This window comes from Phaethon aethereus (genome assembly GCF_964289735.1).
Source record: "Phaethon aethereus genome assembly, chromosome: Z".
Classification (NCBI taxonomy): Eukaryota; Metazoa; Chordata; class Aves; order Phaethontiformes; family Phaethontidae; genus Phaethon; species Phaethon aethereus.
Window position 1 is genome coordinate 79280575 of NC_138577.1, and position 12373 is coordinate 79292947.

The window sequence follows — 12373 nt, forward strand, 5'->3', positions numbered from 1 at the left end:
CAGGAAGAGTGACCCCAGCTAAAGAGGTGGGTAAAAGGCAGGACAGAGCAAGGAGACCATTGCAATGAGCTGTGGCAGAGCTCAGGGGGTGGACAACCCATGCTTCTCCAGGGAGAACCGCCTGTGCTTCTCATCACCAGGTGTGATGAGAGTGATCTGGGGTGAACCATCCACCTCATCCTGGTGAGAAGAATGAGGACAACAGCAGCAGGTCATGGCAATAAGGTGCAGAGGTCCTCAGCTATGACAGGAGAAAGCAATGTTGAACCAAAAGCAGGTTCCCTTTTCCATAGCATGTCAGCTCTTTGAAGCAGGACAGTTCAATGGATGGGAAAGAAACAGAGGAGAAAAAAAATCTATCCCCAAACCCTTGCAAGTAAGTGAAGTAGTCAGAAGGATTGTTCAGATTTTCATGAAACTTCCTGTTGCTGAGACAAATGAAAATGCTAGCTGCTCCTCCAAAAAGCATCATGACAGTGGTAGCCACTAGAGAGCAGCCTTGAAAACCTCCTGTAAGACTCAGCAGGATTTATACTGAAGGAAGAAGTGAAACCTGAGTTGACACGGCAGAGGTCTTTCACCAGAAATCCCCTTGCCGCTCTTGTTTAATTTCTGACCAATACGGAAAAACCCAGCATCACTAGTTTCTCGGTTAGACTTATCTTAAGCTGGCCATGCAGGGAGAAGGCTGGGAATTTGTCTCCCTTAAATCACTCCACCAGAGACTGGAGGGGATTTCTGTGGGCCCAGGTTCCTCCCTGGGTTGCACCAGCACTAGCTCCACAGACAACCAGGAGATATGCAGAGGCCAAGAGCAGGTCCTGAGCTGCCCAGATGCACCCATGTGTGACAGCTTGGATTGCTCAGCAGGAGAGAGTAAGAACAACCGTCACCTTGCCCATTAGGTCCAGTGGGTAAAAAAGTCTGCTGAAAATATACAGCCTGATTAAGGATCAGATATCTTGCTGTATTACTTCATTCTTACACTAGTAAATAACTGCCTTGGACACATGCAAGTATTGCAGGAAGAATCAGGCTTCTCAGATGTCTGTCCAGCTTTTGCTTTCCCCCAGGGATGCAGACCCATCACAGGACACTCACACCTACAGACAAGCCTCATGCTTGAGAGGAGCTCCTTCCACTCCACTTCCCCTGGAAAACAATACAGACCGTAAGCTTTGGGGATCTGCATTTTAGAAAGGGGCTATCTCCAAGCAGATCCATCCCCCCCAAATGGTTGGCCCATCAATTTCCATTTTGTAGCAGCAACACACAACTGTTCTGTGCATGCCTGGCAGAGTCACTGTGAACAGTGTCACAGTTCCCTCTTTACAAACAGAGCAGCCCAAATAGTAGGAAGATTTTCCCACAGCAAAACAGTGGTTTGTAGCCACAAGAAATTATGCTTATACACCTATTTTCTCTGTGTAAGTGTTTGAATACCACTAAAAACTCAGGAATTCACAGCATCATTTCAACTACTTTTCAGAGAGGAGTAAGTGTCTCTTTCAAGTTCCCCAAAATTTTGTGAGAACAGGTAGGCAGGTGGAAGAGAAATATCCTACCAGTGTCAACAGTGGCAGAAAGGTAAGCAACCAGCACAACCATCAGTGAGGTTGCGGTTAGATGATGGGCAGTCTGAGGCTTCAGGGCTCTCAGAACAACCACAGAAAAACTCTTGCGAACCTGATGCAGAGCTCCAGCCCAGCATGGACCTATTCTGCCAGTTTGGACTATGTTAGAAATGTTGCTGGGTTAATTTTCTTCTGGCAGGTTTTATTCCAGATAAGGTACTGTTCTCAGGCAGAAGAGTCATTCAGCATATAAGTGTCATGACACGTGATGATCACAGGCACCTTCTACTTCCACAGTCCCATGCCCACACTTGATGCACACGGACACTACTGGTGGTCCTTGCCCAAATCCAAGCTGAGTCATAAAGGAACTGTGCTCTGACTCAAATGGGAACAGGGTCACACCTGTCTTCCTCTCCAGGGGAAAGCAGTCCCCTAAGGTCACCTTTCGAGCTGTTGCAAGATATTCAGTACAGTCTACAGCATTCCAAATCTTCACCTACATATTCACATTTTTCTCCTCTTTCAAAGGGACTCAAAAAAATGTTCTGTGGCTTCAGTTCTGGTAATGGCTCCCTCCACTCTGTGGCTTCAGAGATCTAGTAGGAAGCTCCTGGAATTTGATTTCTCTTAATTTCCTGCCTCTTGTGTTATCTGGTACAGGCAGGAGCTGCTCCTATAGAGAACACTCTTTTTTAGCCCTGGGGTACAAAGGAGATGGGAAGAATGGGGCTTCACACAAGCAAGAGCAACTATTTTACAGATGCTATCGGCATTTTTTAAGACACCTGCACAGCAGAGAAAACTTTTCAAAATAAGGTATTTGAGCAAGTCAAATTGTTTTAGGAGACTAGTCTGTGCTAGAGTCAGGGGAAAGTTGAAGTACGTAAAAAAATGTCCCTGTGGTACAGTGGAGCCTCACTACCACTCCAGGTGAAAGGTGGGCTGCTTTGGTCTTCTTGAACATCAGGTGAGCGACATGAACATGCAAAGACACATTTAAAAAAAGAAAACATTTAAAAAAGAATCTCTCGAAGATCCTCTCACTTCATACACATCCTCCATTAGGGAGGGAGTAGGAGAACAGGTGACAAATGACCTGGGTCAGGATGCTGCTAAGGCACTGCTGGAGGTGTTCAGGGTATGAGTGATGAGCAATCCAGAGGTATCCTTGAAGAGAATGATGAACTTTGCTTTTTTCACACCAGTGCTTACGAAGGGGTAAGGAAACAGTATCTTCCATAAATAAACTCAAAGGCTTCATTGCTGTTCTAGCCTTTCTCAAAATTCTCATTTTAAAAAGGGTTTCATGCATATGTGTTATACCTGATCCTTATTCTTTACACGTATACAGGGCATTAACATTTTTGCAATGGCCACAGATGTTAAAAAAGTCTTGCCCCAAAGTTTCTGCTTCTCCTCCCACCATACAAAACGTATCTTCAGGCTGTGGTTGAACCTGAGAAGTTTCCTTAGTGTAGGTATTTACTGGTGAAAAATTAAAGTGGAAGATGGTTTTCAGGCTGACGTGCCTCCTCTGACAGAGGCTTATGCTCCACCGCTGTCATTCAGGGGAAGAAAGCAAGGAGAAGAAATAAGACGACAGCACACACACATCCCTCACGATTTGGAGGGAACAGTTCCCTGAAATGTAAAGGTATCTGATCACTGGCATCTCTAAACTGCAAGTCCCTGCACTGGGATTTTGCCATCCACTGAAATTCTCTCATCTAGTTCATCAACTGCCGACAACAGAAGATGACTGCTTGGTGGGCAGCTCTCCTGGATGTGCATGCAAATGGGTCTGAGCGCCTGCAGGCGAGTGAAGGGAGTCCAACATGCCTTCTGCCTCACCTGGCAATACTTTGGTGACAAACACCAAAAAGGCAGATGTGGCAGCTTCAGGAAAGCTTCTCCCAGGCATGGTTTCTTGTTTTAGGGATCTCCCCATGACTTGTCATGAGACAGCAAATACTCACAACAGGTTTCTCTCCAACAGAAAAGACTTCACTGAACCAAGACGCCTCATGTAATGATTTTCATAACTCCTTTGACGAACAGGATTACTCAAGCCAGTTGCTCAACACCTTGCCAAGTGCAGCAGGTGCTGCAGCAAAACAACACAGGAAACTTTCAAATTTAAATACAGCTCCACAAATATCCATGATGACTGTCCGTTTAGGCATGCCTGAGTATTTTTTTGGTCTTTCTTGGGTTTCGTCATGCAGGAAACGCAACTTTTTTGGGAACGGAGCTTGCATAGGTTCTTCCCTTCACCCTTCCAGGAGTACTGTGGAGAAGGTCTTGTTCTGTGTGCACACAACACATAGTTGTCCTTCTGCTGAAATTACTGTCTTGCTCCAGTGATCTGAGATTGGTTAAAAGGCTGCCTCAATGTATCCCAAGCAACTTTAAAGGATACTTGTTAGCAGTACAGAACTTTATTACTAGGAATCGGGTTGGCTTGTGCTGGCTGGTTGGCAGACACCAAGTTTAGTGTTACCGTCAGTTCTATGAAAGTTGTATGTCAGGGTGGTAAAAACAGCCTGCTTGCTGTCTACAGTAATTAGCACTTATTTCACATATACACCCACATGAATTGTGTTAATCTTCCACACTTCAGTCAAATTAGCAGTTGAGTTCACTGCAGTTCTTTTTGTGGTTTGTGTTTCGGTTATCCACATAATGATGTTCCAGCGCAGGGAAGTGGGACTGGAGGAATAAATAACCAGGGAACACCAGCAGTCCCAGTAAACTCTGGGACTCCCAGACCCCTGCTCTGCCTAGTCCACCACCAACGAACAAGCTGACAGGTAGGCCATTGCTACATAAGTTTAACCACTGCACCTCCTCAAAAGAGTTCCGGTGAGTTTACACTTCCGCACTTAAGGATTAGCAACAGATTTTTCAAATTTAGACTTGACCCCCTAATCCCTTTCTGATGAGGTAGTCTGATGTTAAAAGAAGAGTACCAATTCTTTCTTTGGGAATGGCAATTTGCTGACAGACATATCTCTTTTTTCTTCTTCTTCTATTATCGTTATCACCATTATTATTAGTCTTATTATTACTATTATTATTATTTTTCTATGTGAAATCAGATATTCAGATTACAGTATCAGACATGTTCTACAGCGTATTTCTTACTGTGCCTACCACAAGTAGATTTTCTTTTCTGCTCCATCAATCACCTCTGTAACTGGACGCAATGAAACTTTACAGGCAGATTTTGTTGCCTCTGTTGAATCACCTTTTGCCTCTGTTTTTGGGAATATTGAAAAGATGCTGCAAATATTAAAATAAAATGAAAGTTGCTGCACTCTTCCAAGGGATTGCATGGTATTCCTTCTCCCTATTTTTAAGGATCACAGAATAAGAGAATAATTAAGGTTGGAAAAGACCTTTAGGGTCATCAAGTCCAACCATCAATCCAACACCACCATGCCCACTAAACCATGTCCCAAAGTGCCACATCAGGCTGGGCCTGATCCTTTGGTTGCCCCGTACATGCCCTGTGAGCACCCTCAAGATGAACGGCTCCATGATCTTCCCTGGTACAGAGGTCAGGCTGACAGGCCTGTTAGCTCCCAGGATCCTCCTTCTGGCCCTTCTTGTCACATTGGCAAGCCTCCAGTCTTCTGGGACCTCCCTGTCAACCAGGACTGCTGATAAATGATGGAGAGTGGCTTGGATGCTTGGAGTGGCTTGGCCTGCAGGCATCCCTGTGACACAGCTGGCTAAAGGGACAGCAAGGATAAGATGAGCTGAGGGTAGGCACCCTGCATAGCTATGGTTGCCAAGTTAATTTCTGCCAGCTGAGAGCTCTGCTGAGTACATCCGCTGTTTATAAAGCACTGAAAGTAGACGATTTAAGAATGACTTTGGCAATGTTCTTTGTGGTTTTTGTGATCAACGACGTCCTTACACATTGCCACATATTCATCTTTTCTTAGAAATTAATTCTTTGCCTTGTCACCAGCTGCAAATTGCAGTAGCTTGAGTCATTGGCTAATAGATCCCAATTTTATTTCTTGAACAGATGGCAGTTGGACATTTAAAGGAAACTGCCTGGAATGATTCATTATAAATGTAAGTTTATCATTCTCACTAGAATGTAATTTACAACGAACATTATAACATCAGACACAAAGTAAATGCCTTGTTGTGTAGAGAAATAAGAATGAGTAGAAGTATGCTGTTTTCCCAGATGCTCTGTTAAAACAAGCATTAGTGTCAGCAGCCCTTCCAACATCACTTGTGAGTAAAAAGCAACCATTATCTGCCTCATTTTGAGCGCTTGCAGCTACAGATGATGCTGTTTTTGAAAGTGGTCACGAGTACACCTTTACACAAGTTGGCCTAGCTGAAGTCTACAGTGTCCTGTCTCTCATATCTTGTCAGTCATTGCTCAAAACACCTCAGTTTATGGATAGCAAAAATGCCATTCTGTGGTAGTAGTAACAATAGCGCTTCAAACAGATTATTGACATCTGCCATATTTGGCAAGAAACACAGGTTAAAATCATCCTGTTTGCAGAAGAAACAAAACCAAGTATTAGCTATTTGTGTGTTGCATAACACTCCAAGTTCACAATCAGACTGGGTAATGGACTAAATCCAGACCTTATTCAAGTTTGCCATGACTTTCAAAAGAAAAGAATCACCCTGCACAATTTCTGGAAGCATCACTGGCTCAGATTTACACTAGTGGAAATAAGGACGGAATTTAAGTACTCTGGCTAAAATTAATACTTCTTCACAATGATCACTGTTAATAAAAACTTCTAAGTACTTGCAAAGCATATGTAGGTCAATACTCACTAAACAGAAGTAAGCCTGGCATGTGTTTCTTTTTTTTTTTTTAGATTTCTTTTTTAATGTTACATTAAGAAGGCATGAGTGCTTGACTTTATTTTTTGAAAAGGGAAGGAGGAGAGAGATATGCTGCTGTAACTGCTGTGAATGCCACCACAAAGACCCAGAAGATGATCAGTTGGAGGAGGACTTCTACTGAATGTATTAAGCATTGATGCCTATTTAATTCAGTAGTGAATGACATCAGCTGAAATACATGGCAACTCACAGCTCTGGAGATCTTTTTACCAGACAAAGTTCATTAAGACGACCAAAACATATCTGAAAACAGAAAGCAAAACACACACAAAAAGAAATTTGATGCAAAACCCCCAAATCTGTAAATTTGCAGATTTGCACTTCCTTAATGACTGCTGTCCTTCCTTGTGATGATCCTAAATTTCAGTGCGTGGTCTGAGTACCCCAGTGATAGACACGTCACACTACAGAGTGGCAGGGGATGAACAGAGTGCAGGGTTTCCTAATGACATTCAGCAGGGTATGTAAGTTAATTCTGGGCTACAGCTGGGAAAAAACAATAACATCCACAGGCATGCTCACAGACAGAAAGTTGCGTTGTCCCATGCCCTCCTGCTGACTGCAGTTTCCAGGCAGATGAAGTCATGACAACCCTCCCGCCCCCTGCAAAATGACATATTCATTCAAAAATGACATAAAACCGAGTCTGACTTGACCCTTCAGTCACGTTTCACTTCCTCTCCGGTGCTTTGGCCTCTTACCTGGTGCAGTTTTGTAAGACACGGTTCTGGTGGGCATGGGTGGTGCACTCTTCATAATAGGGCTCGGTGCCACCTGCAGACCTTGCCGCTGCCTCTTTAGCTCCTCTTCTCGTTCCTGGGCAGCTCTGATCTCTTCTTCTATCATCGACAAAGTCCGCTGCTTCCTTGACCGTAACTTGAAAGGGCCCACGGTCACTTCAGGCTCCTGAGTGGCCAGGATGGAGGCAGTGCTCCTCAGCTCAGCAGCTTCTGAATACTTGCTGAAATAGCTGACTTCGTGCCTATTTCCCTCCACAAGGAATGGCTGGCTGGCTGAGTACACAGGTGACTGCTGCAAACTCTTCCCTTCCCCAAGTCCTGAGTCCTCCTCTTTTGAAGTCTTTGGTATGGTATCCCTTTTTTCTTGAACAGGTGAAGACACCTGGGGTGGCTCAAACATTGGGTTCTGCTGCTCCTTGGAGGCTGGAGCTGGCCCGGTGGTGGCTGGCTGCTCTTTGACTGAGATCTCCTTCTCTGCCGGGATTTCTTCTTCGTTGCAGTTTGCTTCATCCGCCTGCTCGGCTATGGCTTGTTGGATGGCATTTTGAACCAGCAGGCCAGCCTGGTACTCCAGCTGGTCGTCAATCAGCATGGAGTCTGCCAAGGCAGAAGAGGGCGAGTCACAGCCTGGGTCACTGAATGACTTGGAGATGCCTTCACCCCTGCATTCCGCCGGAGTGTCGGCCTGTGGGGTCTGCGGCAGGGAGAAATCGGCCAGCGAGTTTTCCTGCAGAGCACTCATGGTCTCATTGGAGGCACCACTGTCGCTGATGTTATCCATGCTGAAGTCATTGGAAAGGGTCTCCAAGACAGTGGTATCCTGAGACCTGACAGACAAGTCATCCAAGCCAGAGTCGAGCTCCTCTGGAGGGGAAGAGGCGCTGCCTGCCTTTGGGAACTGGTCTAGCACGCCCTGTCCGTCGTCCTTCACCACCGTGAAGACCGCTCTAGCACTCATGAATTCTCCATCCTCCACCCACAGTTTTGAAGTCTGTCTGCCTCTGGGGCCATCACTGTATGGTAACTCTCTTACTGGGTCAGCCGTGGTAGTCTGAGCACTCATATCATCTTCTGAGGTACAGGAGACCTTCTGTGCTTTGACAACAGTGGCACTGTTGCCCTCAAACTGTCCTGTTTGCCCACACACTGAAATAGGTCTTGTTATGGAGGACAGTGGCCTGTCTACATGTGGAGAATTGAGGCTTTTGTAGAAGGGTTTGATGGAGAACATTTTGGGTGTTCCTGACCGTCTCGGTGGGGCCTGACTCTGAGATGGACCTGAATGCTCCATCAGCTGGAACTGCTTTCTGGCAGCTGAGAAGTCAATTTGCTCTGTGACAATATCCTCTTTCTTGACATTGACTGGCTCTGGTGGTACAAAGGAGCAGCTGACCTGTTTGGGGGATGTTGGTGCTGTACCTTGCTGCTGCTGTCTCTCCTTGCGCTCCTTGTACTTCTTGTGGGACTCCAGATGCTCTTCATCTAGTTGATCCTCCAGGCTCTTCTCTTGGGGAGGGTTCCACCATTTGGCGGCAATGTTGGGGTTTTTCTTGACAGCCTGGCTTTTAATGAGTTCCCTTCTTTCCTTTTCAAGTTCCATCATTTCCTCAGATGGTCTCACTTTGCGGACCCTGTATTTTTCCTTCTCTTCCTCATCTTCAAAGAGCTTTGAGGGCTTTTTGTCTTCATGGAAGGCTCGTAGTTCAAACTTAGCCTCTTTCTTAAGAGTTGTAAGAGTTGCTTCTCCATCCTTAGAGGATCTTCTAGAGCTGTTTGAAGAAGTGGGACTTCCTGGCACCTTCAGACTCTCCCTAGTGTCTTCTTTCAGTCCACCCAAGGAATGGCCATTAGATTTCAGGTTCTCATCTGATGTGCTAGCTTCACATGGCTCAACTACCCAGGGTGCCTGCTTGTCCGCTACATTTTCTTCCCTTTCACTGGATACTGAGTCATTATTGACACTAACAGATGCTCCCGAGCCATCCATAATGGTGACTGCACTAGGTTCAGGGGAGGATGTCCCATTAAAGGTATTATCTGCAGCAGAATCGCAGCAGTTTGCCTCCAGCACTTCATCTAGATATCTGATCTCTTTAGCAACTTCACTGTCCAGAGACTCATGCCTGTCCTTAAGTCCATTGTGGCTGGCAGCAGGGGCAAAGAAGTGGGTTGGATTGTCGATGGGATGTGGTGAAGCCACTGTGGTGATGCTTTTATGTTCAGAAACTGGAACTTCAATTTCCATTTTCTCTTCCTTTGTAGCAAGCACAGTAGCTGGTTCCAAGAAATTGGCACAGTTTTGGTCTCTGTTTTTTCTCAACCTGATGTCATCCTCAGGGATTCTGGAAGATTTCTAAAATAAAAGAGAACAAAACTATGATGAAGTCCTAAAAAGCAACATTTTATTTTTTGCAGAGTAAACACCATCTGGAAAGCAAATCCTAGCACTTTTTAAACTTGAGATTAAAGCAGCCCCTCACAGTGTGGGAAGGCAAGGCAAATCATTAACACAAAAAATAGAAAGTTACCTTACCAGAAGCTGGACAAGGCACTAAAACAAAAACAAACTTTCATTTAAGTATCTCCCATCTGCTCACCATCCTCACTTTGTCATTATTACATGCCTGTGTCCTAGTGTGTCACTAAAAATGAGCTTTGGATTTCCAAGTTATTAATGACTTGGCAGTTTAGGTTCTTCAAAGGTTTGCACATGCAGCACACAATACCTATCATCTTGGTATTTTAAAAATGCCTTCTGCACCTAAAGGAAATCTCATGCTTCTACAGATGCAAAGTATTACTGCCCCTGTTTTGCAAAAACAGATGCTAAGATGCAGAAAGAGTAGGCGATTCATCCCAAGTTAGGAAAAAGGATGTGGCAATAGCAAGGAATGTTCATTTCTCAGTGGATCAATCCTAGTCATCAAACACAGGGTAGAATTACATGGTGCTGGAAAGACGCAGGGTCTTTTCTTCAGCCCACATGGAAACCCACATGCAACTGGACCTGGGAGACAGGAAGCATTTGCAACTCCCACGGCATGAAGACCACCACAAGGAGCATGACAGGGACCAGAATCATGGTCTCCTCTCTCCCACTGCTTTGATCTGCAATGCAGATGCACTGCATTCATATCTCTCCCTGATGTGTTGCCTCTGCTCTCAAGGAGGGTATTGAAAGAAACACTATTTATGTTCAGGTATGGGCAGATTTTACTGCTCGAGCAGTCTACTGAACTTCCTGTGAGTAAAGTCTGAAGGAACTTCTGATTAACCTGGTAATATGACAATGAATTTCTCAGTAATTCTTTACTGCTGAAAGGCAAAAAAAGGAAACACACACACACACAAAAAAAGAAGAGGTCATTTTCAGCATTATTCTTCAAAAAGAACTTGCTAACTCTTCCTAACTCCTGAAAACCAAAAGTGACACACCTATTCACTTTGACTAACATTTTAAAACAGAAACCCGGTACCTGAGATCTCCAGCCTCTTTCCACATGTGCTTCTATGTGTGAGGCATTGGCCTGGGAAGCAAAGGGCACTGATCGAACCCTGTGAACTCAGTGGCCACCCAACAAGGGCACCGTTGCCTGCTAGTCAGCTCCACCCTTGCCGTCCCTTATCCTGCATGCTGGTAATACACACCGCAGCGGAAGATGATCAGCTAGGAGCACAATGGCACTTACCAGTGACCTGAAAAACCACACTGCCTCTGGGTGTGTATAGGCAGGAAAATGCATTTGACACACCTTAAGGAATTATAGCCAGCCAGCTAGAAGAGCTCTCTTTCTAAAAGCACTTTGAAAGAGCTGTCTAATTATGTAGTTGTACACAAGTTGAAGACAATGCTGGCTTCAGCCATTACATAGTTTCTTCTTAATTGTGCTTAAACATTGGGAAAAACCTTCAAAAACAAACAAACAAACAAACAAACAACCTGCTTTTGTCTCTATATTTTACTTGACGTACTTCACTGGTTCTACTTGCATTTCATTTGCTGTTGAACCTAGAAATTCTCCAGCTGAAGCTTCTAGTAGTACTTTTCTTAAAGCATATTATTTTTCACCATTTAAATATTTAAATGTGGCCAGTTTCTTTTTTAGTCCTATTAAGGATATATTCAAGAAATCAGTTGTTCTGCAAACAAATACAGAACCAACAGCGTAAAAAGTCCTTAGTTTGAGTGGGCACATCAGGAATGAAAAAATAAGCTTTCTTTTAACCTGAAAGGGCAAGAATTGCTCTTCATTTGCCTGCAGAGCTCCAGGTCTCATGACACAACGGGTACTCAGGTGACAGGACTAAGACTGCAATACCTTTCTGATATTTGGATTTAAATCCCCCCTGCCTGACTTGCTGATGCAAAATGGGGAATGTTGCTACCTGGAGCAGTCTGTGCAAAGGGACTGGCTGTCCCCTTTCACACAAACCATGAGTATGCCATCGTGCTCCTACTAACATTTGCTTCTAAACAGACAGATGAAAGGCACTAGGACATTGGTAGCTAACTACATGTCCTGTGTAGCTGCAAGAACACACCTTCAACAGACACTGAAAATCAGGTAATGAAGCTGTGCACCCCTGCCACTGAGACCCATCTCCCTGCAGAGCCAAACAGGAGCGGAAGGGCCCGCCAGTCCTGCGCTTCCAGTACCTCCATGCCACGGAGCTGGGAATATGCCCCCAGTTGTCCAAGAGACCCCATTCACTAAAGCGTGTCTACTTCCATCACTGCTTTAATGTAGAAACTGTTTCAGATCATATCGCGTTTGGGTCTAATCCAGGCATTCATTTATGACAGCATGTCCGCATTCTGAAAGGGCATGCGTCTGTGCAATTAGCATGGCACATGTAATTATGTAGTAAGACAGACAATTATGCAGTAAAACTTATGAGGAAACATTGCTGCTTATGGAAGGGAGCCTTTCCTTACCAGGGATTAGTAACTGAGCAAGGAAAAGGGCTCCCAGAAGGGCAGAGAAGCCAGGGAGGAATGCTAGAGGACGAAAAAAAATACAATTAAAAAAACCACACAGTTTTTCCCTCAACACATTCTGGCAGAATCTGGGGACAATTCTGTGAGGTCATGGCAATGCGGTATGCTCCAGACACTCCTGTGAGGAGCAAAAGTCAGTCTACTGATGAATTACCTGAAGAAGGTAA

The 12373-nt window shown here is 44.8% G+C and overlaps 1 protein-coding gene across 2 annotated transcripts in view; it reads right to left on the minus strand.

Annotated features, from left to right (window-relative positions):
- The window catches only part of LOC309415438 (PALM2-AKAP2 fusion protein-like), a gene marked incomplete at its 5' end in the record, with an annotated part of 58938 nt that overhangs the window by 13464 nt on the left and 33101 nt on the right, over positions 1-12373 (minus strand). Inside the window, one exon of one of the 2 annotated variants that reach the window (XM_082012962.1) lies at positions 7169-9560. In XM_082012962.1, the coding sequence (XP_081869088.1) occupies positions 7169-9560 (2392 nt within the window). Of the gene's footprint in view, positions 1-7168; positions 9561-12373 lie in introns of those variants that run through there. The other variant, XM_082012963.1, reaches the window with a different exon arrangement.